The sequence below is a fragment of the Typopeltis vanoorti genome, chromosome 10, assembly GCF_054136105.1.
Source record: "Typopeltis vanoorti isolate ZY-2024b chromosome 10, IOZ_Tvanoo_1.0, whole genome shotgun sequence".
Taxonomy (NCBI): Eukaryota; Metazoa; Arthropoda; class Arachnida; order Uropygi; family Thelyphonidae; genus Typopeltis; species Typopeltis vanoorti.
The window spans coordinates 52381281-52401164 of NC_143558.1; the positions used below are offsets into that span (position 1 = coordinate 52381281).

Here is a 19884-nt window from a genome sequence, read left to right on the forward strand (position 1 = left end):
ATAAAAATGTCGCTGCTTCTATACCTATCATTGTCCCCTCTCGACCCCCCTGTGCTCAATGTTTCCTGACATCGTCCCCCTTCCCCCAAGCACCCATTCCCACAAGAGGCCATCCTTGCTACCATCCACCCTGGGAATTCTAGTTTCCCTGCATTGACACACTGATTCATTCAGAAAACATCAATCTTTCCAGATGTCTTTGTCCTTCCTCATATAAATGCAAGCAGTGTCTAGCATACAGTTCCCTTCTGTCTTCAAATGCCCTCCAAGCATCCATGTATTGCAACCCTCTCTTCTCACACATTCTGGCGCTATTATGTGATTCAGTATTGCTGCTCTTCTGCTCAGCTCGTCACTATCATACCTGAACAACACACACACACACAATCTTCCCTCTCTGTGTTTTCTTTTGCACATCTTCATGCAAGAATGTTAAAGATACCTAGTAATTTTTAAGCTAAGTTTTTAATCCTTTTTCCCAAGTAATCAAACAGACAAGTTCTGTATTACTTCATCCTTGGCATTTTTTAGTCTGGCTACCACTGACAAGATCTCAATAAAGGTCGAAACCAGTCTGGGTAGTGACCATTACCTTAATGCATAGCAGCATACATCTCCGCAAGGAAATGTATGCTGCTATACATCTCCGCAAGGAAATGTACTTTGCATTAGGGAAAAATTGTAAGGAAAGTGATCAGATCTTACTCCACCTTTACAATGAGTTGCCTAGTGTTGCACTACATGCAGCCACAAACTTGAGAAAAAGGATTAAAAACCTAGCTTATAAAATTGCTTGGTATCTTTAACATAATATATACCCCAGGTAAAAATCTTTCTTCAAGCAAGAATCTTAGATCTCTCTGCACCCGATTTACACTGCCTCTCAAGTCATTTGTGCCCACCATCACAAACATCTCATCCATCCTTTCACCCCTCTTAATTGCCTTAGCCACATTCTCTATTGTTCCTCCAGGTAAACACTCCTCACACATCCTATCTTGCATACCACGGATCATTGAGTCACCATACATTACACCTCTCACCATTCCCTCTCTCCTACTGTTTCCATTCTCTCCTCCTACATCACTCCTATAACGCTCTCTCATTTCCTCTCTTCCACTTATCCTATTCTCTCCTCTTATGTTATTTCCATAACTCTCTCTCATTCCCTCTCTTCTATTATTCCCATTCTCTCCTCTTCTATCATTCCCATACATCTCTCTCTCTCTCTCTCTCATTACATCTCCTCTACTGCTCCTATTCTCTCCTCTTCTAGCATTCCCATACCTTTCTCTCAATCCCTCTCTCTCCTCTTCTATCATTCCCAAAATGCTCTCCTCTCCTATCCTTCCCAAAACTCTCCCTCTCTCCTACTCTGATTCGCCTTGCATTTATCTCTTCCATTCTCCTTCCTCATCTCATCTTTCATACTTCTCATCTTATTCACAAGACATTCCACTTCCTCTTTCAGCTCATCTGTCTCCCTCTGCAGGTCAGTCATTCTAAATTGAAATTCACTCTCCCAAACAAAACCATCTCTGAAACTTTTAGTCACTCACACCTTCCACGCTATCAACTATTATTTTCTCATTCATATTTTTTTCTTCATTCTTTCCTATCACACTACTCATCTTCTGATATTCATTTCCTGTTCCTGGAGCAACTAGGTTAGTTATTGATATATTTATTTCATTTTTTTCCTCCCATTGCCTGCATTTCGTGCACACATGCACTCCCCTCTCTCATGAGCCACATATCCAACTCCCGAGATGCATACATGCCGCCAGTCCCTTATTATATTACTTATAATGGAGTTCTTAAATGGCAGAGGACTTGGCGACACATCATTTGCAACTGCAGCTGAATGCATCATTCCTTACTGCCGAGGAACTACTAAAGTAATCGTTTACTAAAGTAATTATATATAAAGGCTAAATAAACACTGTATTATATATATATATATATATATATATATATATATATATATATATATATATATAAAAGCTAAATGTATATATACATATATGTAAATGCTATATTCATCTATACCAAATAGCAAATAACTTATCTTTTCTTCCGCTGCCAATATTCCTGACTGTGACCATGCATTCTTGGTAACTCAAAAATAACATGATATGTAACACAAAACTCTAAAGCAGAACCTGTGAACAACACTTGTGTTACTGAGAAAAAAAATGGAGCACAATTCACAAGAGAATTCACTCTATACACCTTTTAAAAAAAAACACTTTTTTTTTTAACAACAGCTCAAATCCACCGCCACATGCTTCAGACCATCCTATACACTTGAATATCAAGCCTAGCATCATTTTAGATTGTTTTCTAGTTATGGCAGTCGAGAAAACAAATAAGTATATGTCAAAATTCACAATGAATGGTGTTCACAGATAATTTAAATTATCAGAATCCTGTATAATTCCATATTTTTTTCTCATCATGCTAATTTTTTACTGTTTGTTTGTCTATTAATTTCTTCAACTTGCACCCGAAAATTGCTTATGCAGTTGAGACAAACACCTGGTTATTAGCTTCTATATAAACCAGTTACTTCTGTACTTCTACTGGTTATTATTTTATAAATGGTTACATATATTTGTCCATTATCCATTATATATTTATCCAGTTATAAAAGAAAACTCTCCCAAAAGTGTTTTTTACAAACTCATTGAGGTCCATCTCTTTGCAAAGCTCTGCAGCTGTTTGTACAAATTGAAGGTACTTAATTTGGCAATTCAGCTGTGCTGGATTCCCAGCCATATTGGAATTAAGGGAAATGAGACTGCAGCTGCTAGATCAACTCATAGCAGTTCACTGTAATTGGTGGATCGAGTATTAGAGATGGAGAGTTGTATAGCAAGTGCCCTCCCTTGATGAGTCTTTGGACTCCTTTGAGTTGTCACATAATAATAATAATAATAATAATAATAATAATAATAATAATAATAATAATCTGTTTATTACTGTACATTATCATCTTAAGAAGCTGCAACCTTTAATCACAGTATCTTCTTACAGCAATAAACTCCTAATAACCAACCAACCTTTTTTTCCCCCTTTCATTAATCTTATTATTTATGTTGTTTATCCATATCATTAATCCTATATATTAATCTCACGACAAGCCCTTGAACTATCTTTTTAAGGGATGCAAAATGATGAAATAACATAAGCCTAAAAGAGAGTGGGGAGGGAAGCTGTTTGCAATATGTACTTATTTTTATTGGAAACCAGAAAATATTAAAGGGGATCTCCAAAATGATTCACTGATACTGTTCACTCTTACTATAGCAAACTCATAGGGATTAAAAGAATAGTTTGCTGTTCTTTGAGCAGCATTGTTGATGTGAGCATTTGATTAGGACTTTTTAATAGCATTATATGACAAGAGTTAATTTTATTCAGTTCATTTACTTTCATACTTATTAAATTAAAAACTATAACATTTTTTTTTATAAAATTATCATCTTTGGAAATTATGCTAAAGCTATGTTGCTTGATTTTATTCAGGTTCAAGTTTTACTAAATGAGCAGAATTATAAAAATCATCTTGCTTTCAAGAATAGCTGTGATGATTTGGTATCATGGATGAGACAATTGAGAGAAAAGCTTCCTCCTCTAACTCGATCCTTGAGTGATCGTTTAAATCTTGAAGCAAGTGTTTCTACTTTAGAGGTATCAAGTTACGATAATATTTTAGTCATGTAATTGAAAATTTACATGTCAATTATTTAAACATTGTTTTGTTTTAAAAACTATTAATAAAATGTGGTTTTGTTTGCAATTATATAATATTTTTTATCATTTATTATATATATATATATATATTATATTATATACAGGGTGGCTCAAAATTCCACACACAAACTGTGAGGAGAGGTAGAGAACATCAAAATCAACCATATTCACATAGGAAAGCATGACCAGAAACACCACCCGAAGGTACTAACAGGGACACAAAGTTACAGAAATAACACAAGGCAGTAAGTAGTGTAAAAAACCTTATTAGGCATAACTGAACAGTTCAATAGGTAGTTGGATATATAATATGGTAAACAAGATGCATGTCTGCCATCTCAGCGTTCGTAAAACGACGCATGTTCTTCATATGACGTCGAAAGCTTGAATGAGGAAGCCCCAATTGCTCACCTGGAGCGCTGCCGAACAGCGCCACCTATCACTTTCAGGTGGCATTTCCTATCATGCTTCCCTATGTGAATATGATTGATTTTGATGTTCTCTACCTCCCCTCAAAGTTTGTATGTGGAATTTTGAACCACCCTGTATATATTATTAAGGGTATTTATTCAGATTGTAGACATTTTATATTGGAATTTAATGACTAGAAACACTGTGATAAGACAAAAAAATTTAATTAGAACAGACTTCTTCAGGTGTACATACCATCACAAAAAACTGGAAAAAATTAGCAAGATAAAAAAGTGAACTTCTTACATAAAAAAGTTAGGAACAACAACAGTCAAGTTTGAACTGGTGTCTGCGTGGCAGGTCTAGCATGAGGCATTAGTGAGTGAGAACTATCTCAGGAACTCCATGAACCCCTCACACATGAACAGTAATTTAAGTTATAGCTTACCTGATTCACACAGAGCAGTAATTCAATTTTAGCATTCTCAAGATAGTTCCCACTCACTAATGCCTCATGCTAGACCTGCCATGCAGACGCCAATTCAAACTTGACTGCTGTTGTTCCTAACTTGTTTATGTGAGAAGTTCACTTTTTTATCTTGCTAATTTTTTTCAGGTTTTTGTGATAGTATGTACACCTGAAGAAGTCAGCATTCTGATGAAACTAGTTGTGTTCTAATTAAAGTTTTTTGTCTTATCTCGGTGTTAATGGTCAGTAAAATTCCAATATATATATATATATATATATTGTTATTAGAATTGACTCGGGATGTATACATTTAGAAACTTAATATTTGTACTGACTAGAACCTGAGAAGTATAACACAAAAAAACTTTAATGAATCACGACTAGTTTCATCGGTGTCCCGACTTCTTCAGAGTAAGAAATAACACAAAACTTATAAAACTAACAAGATAAAAACATGGACTTTCCAGCTTAATAAAAAGAAGAAGAAGAATAGCAAGGTCATATTTGAAATAGTGACCGCGTGCTATTGTTAGTGTGAGTTGAATGTGAGTGACAGCTGATTTTAGAGTGCCAGTACTGAATTACTGCGTTATGGGAATCAGGCAAACTGTAGCTCAGATTGTTGTTCATGTGTGAAGGGTCCAGAACTATTTCTATTGATTTTACAATGCATGTTTCAAATTCATCATTGCATATATATAAATTGGTCGTGCGGTCCCAATCAATTTGGTGTTGACATTCTTCTAGGTTAGAGTTTGCGGAGAAAAGAACGTGACTATAAAGGGCACTCACTTGGATTCATAAACATAAACATAAAAAACCGACTATACCACTCTGCCAAAACCTTCGCTCCTTTCTGAGTCGGCCAAAACCAAAACACAACCAACTGCATTTTCTAGGTGTTTATAAAGTTGTGTGCGAATGTGGTCGACCTTATTTTGGTCAGACAGATAAATCTATTTCACTATGTCTTGAGGAACATAGATGTGACATCTCCTACAGAAGAACCCAAGCGAGCGCCCTTTCTGGTCATGTTCTTTTCTCCGCAAACTCTAACCTAGAAGAACGTCAACACCAAATTGATTGGGACTGCACGACCAATTTATATATATGCAATGATGAATTTGAAAGATGCATTGTAAAATCAATAGAAATAGTTGCCACCTGTGAAAATCAGGTGGCAATAATCACATAGACTTTTCAAAAATGGTTCCATGTGTGAGTGTAATGTGTATGCATGGCAAAATATGACAGATGAGTTTCTGGAGAGACTGAACAGGAAATGAGAGAAAGTATGGATGTGTAGGAAATGCAATATACTATTAGACCATGAGTTAATGAATGCAGAACAGACCAAAGAAATAAAAGATGGCATAAATGAAAGAACAGAAATGCAATCAAAATGAGTGAAACTGAGGGAGTGAAAGAATGCAATAACGTAGATGCAAAAGTTAGTGATAAGGGAGCAAAAGGAAGCATGAATGAGAAAAATGGAAGGTGTAGCAGAACAAGAGGTAGCAAGGCTATGGGGTGACAGAGAATAAAAGTGTTGAAATGCAAGATTCAATGAAACAGTTTTGAAAATGAAAATTGAAATAAGGAATATGCAGAATGATATTAGACATGCTATTAGAGCGGAAACTAATGAAATTGTACAAAAAAAATAGAATGAAAGAAAAAGAGGTGATGAGTGATTCCAGGATAGCAGTGTATGAAGACTGTATTGTGAGAGGATTAGTTAATGAGAGCCCATAAGGTCTGCTATCCAGGAGGGAGAATGAGCAAAATAATTATGTCCACTTAAATCATTTGTGAGGACAAATGATTTAAGTGGACATAAGGAGAATGTAAGGGCAAATATGAGTGAAAAATAAGAGTATAATGGTAAAGTTATACCTCAGTATATTGCTGATATAACCATAATGAGTTCAGACCGAGATTGGAATCATGAATTGTATGATAGTAGAGCTGTGTGAGGAGAATAGAGTACAGTTTGTGGACGTATGGCATGTGTTTGAGGGAGGAATGGAATTATATAGGCAGGATGAGTTGCATTTGAGTGGCTTTGGAGTGAGTGCACTGGAGGAAGTTGCTAAATGGAAATGCAGTGTGTGATGCAAGCAAGAGATGAAATGAAAGATCAGGAGAGTGGTATTGAAGAAACAGAAGTGCTTGGCAGTGGAAATAGTAATAGTAGTGTGAGAGATGAAAAGAGAACAGGAATGGAAGAACAGGGAAATGGGAGGTGGAGCCTGGGTGGACAGGAAGACATGGCATAGGGAGAGTGGATGTTGAAAGTAGCAGTGAATGTATGTATGGAGAAGATCAGCATAGAGATGGAATATATTGCTATGTGGGTGGAGAAGTTGAGACTGAGTGGAAGTATCAGAAATATAAAGGAGACTAAATGGTTTTGCTGAGTGAGTTTACTCTCCCAAACATTGTTGGAATAAGTAAAACTTGGTTGAATGAAGATGATATCCTAATGAGAATGGAAATAGAATGATACAGTATTTTTCGTGAGGATAGAAAGGATAAGGAAGGAGGTGGAGTGCTGCTGATGATGCAAGAGAATTATGCCCACATAGCATGAAATGAAAGAGGGGAAATAGTGGCAATGGTTATGAGACAGTGTGAAACACATAGTGAACACCATTCGAGAAAGTTGGTGATCAAGTTGCAGAGTGTGGAAGGCAGACCGTAGGATGGCAGTTTGGTAAGTAGGTCCCTGTGCCAAAACTTGATTAAACGCCTTTGATGTTGGTGGGGTAACTTTAAAGGAGATAGAAGGGGATAAGACATTTGGGAGTGGTGATACACAAGGACATGAAATTCAGTGGCCATATTTCACAAATTGTGAAGACATTACACTGAATAATGTCATTGATATGGAGGATCCTGATATGCAGAAACAAAGCGGTTATGATGCCATTATGTAAGACCTTGATTGAGACATATAAGCTAATTAGGGACTGTTATCAGATTGATATGGAAGAGTTTTTCATAGAATGGGAGAGAGGGTAGAACAAAAGTCCACCCATGGAAACTGCATAAGGAGGTCGTGAGACGAGTGAGGAGCAGGTTCTTTGTATGGAGAGAGTGGTTAATGAGTGGAATGCATTGCCTGATTATGTTGTAAATGTAGACTCATTGAATCAGTTTAAGGCACAGTTGGATGAGCTTTGTATGTGATAGTGTGTACCTCCCAAGATGAGTCTCTGACTCCATGGAGGTTTGATGTTAATAATAATAATAATAATTACATAGGAAGAGAGATTTTCTAATACTTTTAAAAATATAGGGTGTTTAACAGTAATATCTGCAGTATTTTTCCATATGTCATAATTTTTAATTTCATCACTGCTTTTTAAAAATGCTAAAAGTACTGCCTTCTAAAATGTTATTTTTAAATGATAATTTAAGAACATGGTATGTTAAGTAATTAGTATGTTCCATATATGTTATGCAGAACTCTTTTTTTCTACAAAGATTAGATATCTTTGTAGAATGATTGTGAAGAGACATGTGCTTTTGTTAGAAAGACATGAATTGTTAGGAAGACGAGAAACTTTCTATATCTTTATCAACTGATTGCTTTCTGGAGTGAAGCCAGTATCAGAGGGACAGGATAACATTTTTTTATGTTTGCCGAAAAGAAAGATACACTGAAAGTTTATTAGTGATCATTTGAGTAGAGAGGTACTGCTCTGAAACCAGAGGTACTGGTTTGAATTTTAAGAATTGTTAATTTAAAACATCATTGATGGTAACATTTACTGTAGGCAACATTGTGATATATTATAGAGATGAGATATTATGAAATTTTAGTTATGAATCAAACATAGAAAGTAGAGTGATTTTTTTTTTTTTTTTTTTGGAAGTAGACTAATCTCAGGAGCAATAAATATTTTCTAGGAAAAGAATGTTGACGATTTATATATTGAAGAGATGAATAAGGGAAAATAGAAAGTGTGTGTATGTAGGACATGTTATATAATGAGTTATGACAATTTAATGAATGCTAATCAAAATGATGAGTAAGACTGCATGTCTAATACAAAGTAAGACAGTATAATCAAGTGAATGTACGGGCTGAAGAGTTGAAAGCAGAGTTATAATACTGACAAATTACATGAGGTATTTGTAGCATGCAATGAGATCAGATGATTACTGGATGGAAATAGCAAGAGTGAGATAAAAAAAAAAAAAGATAACATTAAAGGCAGCAGAAAAAAAGAAGTAAATTATTCAAAAGGATGGTGGCATTGCATAGTCTTTCCATTATTAGAGGTATTGGAGGTCATAGCAGAAGTGTTCATGTCATGACCCCTGTTGGCTTGCTTATAAGCTGCGAATTCTGCTTCCAGCATTCTACAGCACAGTACGGTACAGTATAGTCTTCTATAGTTTTATAGTGCTACTAGCATCCTCTTCATCAGAGACACAATGACTAAAAATCACCAGCCCTTATGGGAACCAACCCTGACATTTCACACAATATGTAAAAGAAGATTGTATTGCAAGAATGCGTAAAGAACAAAAATGTGATATTGTATGTCTACAGGAGACACACAAAGGACCTCAACAAGACCCAAAATTGCTGGTATGAATCTTATAAAAGAAACCACTTGAAAAATATGGAAGTGCTATTTTCATTCGGCAGGAGTTTCAGGTTACAGGATGCCTAACCACAAACCAAAACAACATAGAAATCCTTAGAATAGATTTGGTAACATCAGTGTCTTCTCAGTATATAAACCACCTAGTATAGCCTTTGTTTTTGAAATGTATCAGTATTTGACACAAAGGAAACCTGTTATTATTATAGGTGACTTCAATAGTCACAGCACACATACACATTGGGGTTTATAGTGAAACAAATCGGGGTGGAGAGTTAGTCAAACAGTGGGCTGAAAATAATCAAATGAGTCTTATACATGATCCTAAATAGCCATCATCATTTAACAGTGGAAGATGAAAAAGAGGATATAATCCAGACCTTGGATATAATAGAATAGCTAATTTGTGCAATATACAGGTACTTGCACCAATCTCAAGTTCACAACATAGAGAAATAATGCTGCAAGTCTTCCCATCTTCCCACCAGTCTGACCTAAGGAGATCCCACTTAGAAGATGCTTTAATTTTAAAAAGCTAACTGGGAACAGTTCTCAAGAGAATTAGATATAAACTTATCCAACATTTTACCTAGTCCATTTAATTATGGAAAATTCACCAAAGCTATTATACAGTCTGCTACCATGCACATACCAAAAGGTTGTAGAACATGTTATATTCCAGGTTTTACAGAACATATCATGGAAATATATGAAAGATTTTGGGACCTATATGATAAAGATCCATTTTCATCAGAAACTATTATTATTATTATTATTCAGGCCTCCATGGAGTCAAAAGACTCATTGTGGGAGGTCCTTTCTAAGAAACACAAGTCTATCAGGACTCATTGAGGGAGGTCCCTCCTAGGAAACACAAAGTCTATCATACCACTCCTTATCTATTATATGACTCCTTCCCGCTGTTCAACCAAGTGAAATAACTCCCTAATGTCAACCCTGTAACCACCTCTCAACAGTTTAAAAGTCCCAATCATATCACCTCTCCTTCTTCTGTCCACCAAACTCTGCAGTAAACACTCCCTCAGCCGATCCTCATAACTATATTTGTACAGTCCCAATACTATCTTTGTTATCCGCCTTTGTACCCTTTCCACAGTTAATTTATCCCCTTCAAATCCTCGGGACGAGATCTGAGAACAATAGTCTAAGTATGGTCTGACCAGAATCTTATACAACGGAATGATAACCATTTTATCTGTGCAGGTCAGTGTCCTTCTCATTATTGCAGCAATCCGCTGTGTTACCTTCACTACCTTTGTAATATGTTCCCTAAATTTCAGGTTTCTATCAATCATCAAACCCAGATCTCTTGTCTCTCCTACTTCCTCCAGTTTAACTCCTCCCATAGAGTATGCAGCGTCCCATCGATGTGTCCCAAACCTCAAGACATTACATTTTGCTGCATTAAACTAGAATGCCCCCATTCATTTGCCAATCTATCTAGCTTATTCAAATCCTCTTTCAGGGCTACCACATCTGCACTATTACTAATAACCCTTCCCAGCTTTGCATCATCTGCAAACAACCGAATATCCCCCTTGCAATCCATGGACAATATCATTGATATAGAAGTTAAACAATATAGGTCACAGTACTGAGCCCTGTGGAACCCTACTTGTAACCTTCTGCCTCTTTGCTATTGCTCCACCATACACAACTCTCTGATACCTATCGGACAACCAATCCTGAATCCAGTTGACCAATCTGACATCTAGACCCATGTGCTGCAACTTGAATATCAGCTTATCATATGGCACCCTGTCAAATGAGTTAGCTAAGTCTAGGAAAATGGCAGTATATGCCTTTCTCTCCTCTAATGCTCTTGTAACTTTATCATAAAAGGCTAACATATTGCTAAAACAAGAGCGCCCCTTCACAAATTCAAGTTGAGTCACTGATAACATTATCCTCATCTGACCAATGCTGTATATGGTCCCTCACTACTTTCTCCAAGATCGTACTAACTACTAATGACACACAAACTGGCCTATAATTAGACACTTCCAGTCTGCTACTGCCCTTATGCAATGGCACTATCTTAATTCCTTCCATTCCATGGGCACCTTTCCCACAGCCGGACTTTCATTGAAAAGCCAGGTTAAAGGCACTGTCAGTTCCTTAGCACATTCTCTCAAAACTCGAGGTGAAATACCATCCAGTCCCACAGCTTTACTAACATCCAGAGTACTCAGTATGTGGAACACACACACACTCTAATCCTCCACCTCGAAACCTGCTATATCCATCTAGTATTCAAATTGACTCCTCCAGGATGAAATACTCCAATAAAGTGTTCATTGAACAATTCCACTATGTCCTCTGCATCAGTCACTCTATTCCCATTTTTATCCTGCAATGTTGTCATTCTTCCACAATTATTTCTCCTCCTACTGGCCACATAGCTAAAAAATTCCCTAGGATTTTCCTTGGATCTAAGGGCCAATCTTTTCTCATATTCCAGTTTTGCCTTCCTTACCATACTAGTCACTCTTCTAGCCTGTCTTATATTCTTCATGCATCTTCTCTTCACCTGTCTCTTTATATCTCTTGAATAGCCTCTTTTTTCGCATGCAGCTACTGTTTAGTATTGTTTGTCATCCACTTTACTCCAAATTGTGTCCGCTTCTTCACTCGTGGAATACAGCTTACCATTGCTGCTAACAAATATTCCTTCACAATTTCCCAAGCACTAATGATATCCTGGCCTTCGAATTCCTCCCTCCACGAAGCTTCCCCAAGTTGACGTCTAAGACTATTATAATGACCTGCTTTATAATTCCACATATGTTTCCATCTCTTTGAAACTCCTGCATGTCTATTAATTTTCCAAGTAAAAACCATATGGTCACTCTCTCCAACTAGTGGGAGAGATGTCTTCTCAGTTATTATCAACTCTTCTGAAGCTATAACAAATCCTAAACTGTTGAATCTCTTGTTCCCACTGTTACATGTTGCCTAAGACATTTGTCCCTCAAGAATTCTATAAATTCCATTCCCTTATTGCTACATGCATCTTCTTTTCCCCAATCTATACTGCTGTAGTTGAAATCTCCCATAACGATCGTTCTGCTTACACTTGCCATGCTCAACTGTCTCAACATCTCCTTGTTCCCACCCTCTGTTCTCCTTGGTCTATAGCAACACCCCACTAAATATCCTGTCTTGCCCACCTCCACCTCACAGTATATGCTTTCATAATCATTAGTGTCACAGCCTTCCAAAGCCTCCACTCTTATAGGACATAGGTCATCACTGTTGAAAGTTTATTTTTCACTTGGTTAGAATATAATAAATTTAGTTTAATCCTTTATCCAAGTGTGTGCAAACAAAGTTTGCACCTGAAAGTATCTTCAGGACTGGGGTAAGGTGGTGCAACACCAGGGCGACTCCTTGCAAAGGTGGAGCAAGCTACTATGACTCCTATCTCAGTATCTCCCATAATGCAAAACACATTTCCTTGCGGATATGCATTAAGGGAAGGGCCACTACCCAGACTAGTTTCGACCTTTATTGAGGACTCTTCAGTGGGAGCGAGGCCCAAGTGGAGATACCAGCCAGAAGCGTTAGCAAGTGATCTCTACCTATAGGAGTTGCCAAATGGTGTGCCACCTTTTTAATAAATTACTCTGGATTTAGAGCAAGATGTTGAAAGTTTATTTTTCACTTGGTTAGAATATAATAAATTTAGTTTAATCCTTTATCCAAGTGTGAACAAACAAAGTTTGCGCCTGAAAGTATCTTCAGGACTGGGGTAAGGTGGTGCTACACCAACTTATGACTTGCTAACGCTTCTGGCTGGTATCTCCACTTGGGCCTGGCTCCCACTGAAGAGGCCTCAATAAAGGTCAAATCTAGTCTGGGTAGTGGCCCTTCCCTTAATGCATAACATTAGACATATCCACAAGGAGATGTGTTTTGCATTATGGAAGATACTGAGATAGGAGTCATAGTAGCTTGCTCCACCTTTGCAAGGAGTTTCCCTGGTGTTGCACCACCTTACCCCAGTCCTGAAGATACTTTCAGGTGCAAACTTTGTTTGCTCACACTTGGATAAAGGATTAAACTAAATTTATTATAGGTCATCACTTATCATAAGCAATACTCCACCACCATGCTTTCCTTTCCTATCCTGCCATAAAATGCTGTACCCAACAACTTCTATTCCTGTTATTATATCCTCTTCTGTCAATCACGTCTCGGTGATCCCAATAATTTTTTGCCAGGCTGATGCTATTTGCGCCACCAATTCCTCTCCCTTATTCCGAATATTCCTGGCATTGGTATAAAGCATAAAAATGGCATTGTTTCTATACCCAGCATTATCCCCTCTAGACTGCAATGGGCTCAGCATTACCTGATGTCTTCCCCCACCTTCTCCCAAGTACCCATTCCCACAAGAGGTCACCCCTGTTACCATACACACTGGGACACACTGACTCATTCAGAACAGCCATCTCTCCAGATGCCTGTGTCCTTCCTCATTCAAATGCAAGCGGTCTGTTGCATACAAATCCTCTCTGCTCTCAAATGCTCCAAGCATCCACATATTCGAATCCTCTCTTCTGACACATTCTCGCTATTATACTATTGAATATCACCGCTCTTCTGCTCAGCTCGACATTATCATACCTAGACAACACACACACACACAATCTTCCCTCTCTTTCTTCTTTTGTACAGCCTCAAGCAAGAATCTCGTATCTCTCACTGCCCTATTTACACCACCACTCAAGTCATTTGTTCCCACCATCACAATCATCTCATCCAACCTATCACCTCTCTCTTAATTGCCACAGCCACACTTTCTATTGTTCCTCCTGGCAAACACTCCTCATGCATCCTATCTTGAATACCACGGATCATTGAGTCCCCATACATTACACCTCTTACCACCGTATTCCTCAATTGCTCACATGCATCCCTCACTCTTTCTCTTGTAACAGTTTCTCTCTGTGCTCCCCTACTTACCTGCCTTCCTGACATCACTCTATCTCTAGTCCCTGTGCTCCTTACATTCCTCTCATTCCCTCTCTCCTGCTGTTTCCATTCTTTTTTCTTCTATCATTCCCATATCTGACACTCATTCCCTCTCTTCCACTTATCCTATTCTCACCTCTTCTATCATTCATACAACTCTCTCTCTCATTCCCTCTCTTATACTGTTCCTATTCTCTCTTCTTCTACCATTCTCATAACTCTCTCTCATTCCCTCTCCTCTACTACTGTTCCTATTCTCTCCTCTTCTCTCATTTCTATAACTCTCTCTCACTCCTCCTCTGATTCATCTCTTCCATCTTTCACACTTCTCATCTCATTCCCCAGACATTCCACCTGCTCTTTCAGCTCATCTATCTCTCTCTCTCTGTAAGTCAGCCACTCTTGTTTGCCATTCATCCTCCCAATTGAGAATATCTCCTAAAACTTTAGAATCATTCAACCTTTCCATACTCCCCACTCTTATTATTTTTTTCATACTGCTCTTGTCCTCTATCATACCCATCATCCTCTACATGCAGAATCTCCCTCTCTGACTCAATGAGGTCAGTTATAGTCTCAACAAGGTCAGTTATGGTCATTTCTAATCACCAAGTTCCTCCCATTGCCTGCATTTTGCGCATATACGTTTTCCCCTTCTTTCTCTTGCCACATATACAATCACCGGGACGCATACATTCCGCAAGTCCCACATGCTACAAAATCCTGTATGATATCGCTCAAAATGGAGTCCTTAAATTGGGGGGGGGGGGGGACTTGTCGATACGTCATTTGTAATTTTAACTGCCGCTGCCACCATTATTTAAAATAGTATCACTAATTAGTGTCAAAAAATCAATGGACTCAGGAGAGGAACTTATAGCAGCACTGTCTGAAAAAAAAACTTGACAATGGGCAGATAAAAATAAAAGCTTAGTTATGAAACACAGTAGCAGGAAAGTCTGGCTCTTACTCAAAAAAGTATATGGTGACTGCACAACAACAGCAGCAATCAAAGTTAATATAAATGCAAACCAAATTGCAACTCTACAATCTCTGAATGATAAACCGAGTACTGAAGGAAAAATACCTAAAGATTACATTAAAAAAGTTAGAGATCCAGAAAATGTTCTCTTCGTAGTACTATTTACTAAAGAGGACCTAGAAAATGCCCTAAAAGCCTTAAACCAGGAAAAGTCACTGTTATAGATATTATATGAAAGATTTAAAAGAAATGATACAAGATCTAACAACTAAATCACTGGAAATTGGATTAGACATTCATTTTGAGAAAATAAAAATAATGACAAACTGAAAAGGATATGATAAAAGACACAACGTTATTAAGGTAAACAGTAAAGAAATTGAAATAGTAGATGAGTATGTATACTTAGGAAAATTGTTGACAATGAAGAAACAAGGAGTCATAGAAGAAGTGAAAAGAAGAATAGCAATGGGATGGCCAGCTTCTGGAAAATTGAAGAGATTTTTAAACATCAAAAAAAAAAAAAAAAACCTGAGAACAGAGAAAGACTGCTCAACCAATGTGCATTGCCTGTTATGACATATGGTGCAGAAACCTGGACATTTTAAAAGGAAATAATAGGTAAAATTCAAAAAACAGAAAGAAGAATGGAAAGATATCTGCTAAGCATAAGACTCAGAGATAAAATCAGAAAAATTAAGAAATAAGAGCTAAAACAAAAGTTTTAGATATTGGAGAAAACATACTTCGAAAGAAATGGAAATGGGTAGGACACATGATAACACTCAAGAACAATAGATGGACTAAAATTTTACTGGAATGGCAGCCATATGAAGATAAAAGATCAACTGGAAGACCTGAAAGAAGGTGGTCAGATGATATGAAAAAACAATAGGAACTCTTTGGCACCAACAAGCTTAGGATAGAAACAGAGGGAGAGAATTGGGAGACACCTATAGCCAGAAGTGCCTATATAGAAAGGGTTAAAATAAAGAAAGAAAAAAGATAGATGATGTTAGCAACACAACCCTAAGGAATCTGGGAGAAAAGATAATAGAGTGGTTGTTAGTATTTTTCAACTTTTGTTGGAAATTTGCTAAAATATTCAGCATTTGGAGGCAAATGAAAGTAATACCTATCCTGAAACTGGATAAACCTGCTGAAGATCCAAAGAGCTACAGGCCTATAGCTCTCCTATGCTCAATGCTGAAGCTGTATGAGAGGTTAATTTTGAACAGATTAAGTCCAGAAATAGAAAAGGTGCTGATAAAAGAACAGGCGGGATTTATTATTATTATTATTACATGACACCTCCAGGGAGTCCAAAGACTCATCGAGGGAGGGCACCTACTCTACCACTCTCTGTTGTCTCCACCACTCAGTCTACCAACTACAACTGACCTCAACTACACTAACGCCATCTACCACCCACCACCACCACCACCACCACCACCACAAGTATTTCCACAGACAATCACAAACATCTATGCCCACAGGAGGATTCGACCTGCAGCCTTTCAGCTGGAGAGCAGATACACTACTATGATTTAGACCAGGAAGATCATGCACTGGGCAAGTATTATTATCTAACATAATTTATTGAGGACAGCTTTGAAATGGGGTTAACAACAGGAGCTGTATTCCTAGATTTGACAGCAGCAGCATATGACACATTAAATCTTATAGCCAAAATTTATAGCATAACAAACAGCTATCAGTTAGTGGAGGTATTTAGGTTGCTGCTGTTTAGCAGGAGATTCTTTGTGGAATTTCAAGGAAAAAATAGGAGATAGTGTATCCAGAAAAATGGTCTATCCCTAGGGAAGTGTGCTCTCCCCTCTCCTCTTCAATATATATATATATATATATATATATACTAATGACCAACCTATAAACCCACAGTCAAGAACCTTCTTATATGCAGATGACCGGACAACAGCTCATCAAGCAAAATCCTTTGATAACATTGAGAAGCAGCTCACACAAGAATTAGAAGCCCTTACAGTTTACTATAAGGAAAACCAACTGAAACCAAATCCCAGTAAAATCCAAATGTGTCTTTTCCATCTCAATAATAGGGAGGTGAGGAGAGAGTTGAATATAGAATGGAATGGTGTGAAATTGGTCAATTATCCGTATCCAACTTACCTAGGTGTTACACCAGATAGGACCTTAAATTATAAGCAACGCATAAAGAAGACAGCAGCTAAAACTCAAACTCATAATAATATTTTGTGCCGATTGACATCATCTCAGCTTTTGACAGCTTTCTGCTAATCCTGTTTGGGAAAGATTATCACGTCAAAATTATTGACAAGGTTCTTAATGAAATACGTCAGCACATTTCCAGCTACTTAAACCTGCAAAAATTAACCATTTATACTCACTGTCTGATATTGCACCTCCTCACTTCAGAAGGACAACACAGAGTAGATATGAATACAAACAACAACTAAATGATGAATGGCATCCTTTGTATGGACATCTTGCAGTACATGGGAGGCTAAGATCAAGGAAAAGTTTTATTCACTCAGTGGAACCATTGGTTGATTCCATCAAAGCTACAAGGTCAACAATGTGTCAAGATCAATCTCCAGAGGCTCGGAACTTAAACGAATCTCTTCCTTCCATCCTACATGTAGACTGGCAGAGATAGAAGACATTGAATAGACTTCATTCCAGAATGGGCAGATCAAAGCAGAACATGTCAGATGGAGCTACACAGACAATGATAGCTGCTCATGTGGTAAAACACAAATCATGAAACACCTACAATGCTGCCTAATAGGCATTAATAATATATGTACCCAAGAAGATTTAATGCAGTGTAATGAAACAGCTTTAAAATATATTAGTCACTGGATGAGTAAAATTTGACATTTTATGTTTTTGCATAATGTTTTATGCAAGTAGCATTTTTATATTACTCTTTTTTTTTTAATGTCTATATTCTTTTAAATGTATACTTTTAATCCCTATTCTTTTAATGTCTGTTTTTTTAATGTATGCTTTAAACCCTATTCTTTTAATTTCTATTATTTTAAATGTATGCTTTTAATAATTTATATATATGCTCTTACACTTTCTGTAGTTCACACATGTAATAAATAAAATTAGAGGTATTGTGAATGAGAAGGGTATTTTCCAGGAGGAGAATGAGCTGGATAATTCAAGACTTGGATATGATGAACATCATATTATTATTATTATTATTATTATTATTATACAGGTATCTCCGTGGAGCTAAAAGACTCATCGTTGGAGATCCATTATTCACACACTAACCATCATTCACACAATACCTATCATACTTCTTAAATTCATTCACTGATGAAGCACCCACAACTACCTCTGGCAATCCATTGCATCCATTCACCAATCTCCATGCAAAAAGTCTAATCCTAACACCCTTGTTAATCACACTCTTACACAACTTCCACTCATGAACATTTGTTCTCTCCCTTCTTATCATGTACTGAAAAAAGGTCTTCAGTGTCGATCCTATAAAACTCCATTCATTGAATATGGATGTGTAAAGATCAAAGAATCATAAATACACTTGCTCAGGTTTCAAATTTGAATGGGACAGTCAATACAGGATGAAAGGGGAAATGCAGACCTAGGAGCAAGCTAACTAGGTAGTGACATTCCATAACAATCTGCAAGGAATATATGTTAGCATTGCATGGGAATGATTAGAGGATGTTTGAAGGAAAGAGTATTCAACTGTACACCAATGGCTTGGAGGATAAATCAGGTATGAGTTCGATTAGATGGATGATTACCATCATTGAGCAGGAACTAAAAAAAAAAAGAGAATAAGTTGTGGATATAGAAGGAGAAAGATGATAAGCAATATCACAGCAGCACTGCTATGAGGAGTATGCTTTGTGCTGTTTTGTACTCAAAGCTGTACAGCAGTGAATAGTGCTATGAACTATGTGCTGCTTTGTACTGTACGCATAGCAATGCTGAACAGTACTCTGAACTATACTTTGTACTGCTCATAGCATTACAAAGCATGAGCAAGAAGAATGACCAGTTTGGTAAGAAATACAAAATTAGATTATTAGAATATATTAACTCAGCAATTTAAAGAAAATCCCAAAGCAATCTTTCACTATTTGGTAAAATGAAGAATGACTTTAATAAGTACTGGTGGTAGTGAAGTGACAAAAGCAGTGAAAATAATTCCCCTCTTTCCACTTCCTTGGTGGAAAGAGGTGGAATATCTTGAATATTCTGGTGGAATATACTTGGAGGAATATTTTGTCACTTTGTTTTCTTGAGGATGAAGAGTTGTTAAGAGGATCTAGATGTGAGCATCCGAGATGGAACATGTCTATGGATTGTTTCTTATTATGATAAATTGAAGATTTGTGGATTATTTTAAAATACTGAGTTACCTCTTTTCATGCTTGTACTGCACAGGTGAAGACATTGTAGATATTATTATTATTATTATTATTATTATTATTATTATTATTATTATTACAGGTATCTCCACGGAGTTAGTAGACTCACCACGAGAGACTCAAACTATCAAAACAATATCTATTATATCTGTTCTTGAATTCATTTACAGACAAAGAACTCACAACTGAGTCAGGCAATGCATTCCATTCATTCACCACCCTCCAGACAAAAAA

General features: G+C 37.1%; 1 protein-coding gene across 1 annotated transcript in view; it reads left to right on the top strand.

The window, feature by feature from the left end:
* Positions 1-19884, top strand: part of LOC150102416 (muscle-specific protein 300 kDa-like) — a 1203500-nt gene that overhangs the window by 609925 nt on the left and 573691 nt on the right. The window contains exon 40 of the mRNA XM_090399574.1: positions 3529-3693. Coding sequence (XP_090255700.1) covers positions 3529-3693 — 165 coding nt within the window. The remainder of the gene's footprint in view (positions 1-3528; positions 3694-19884) is intronic.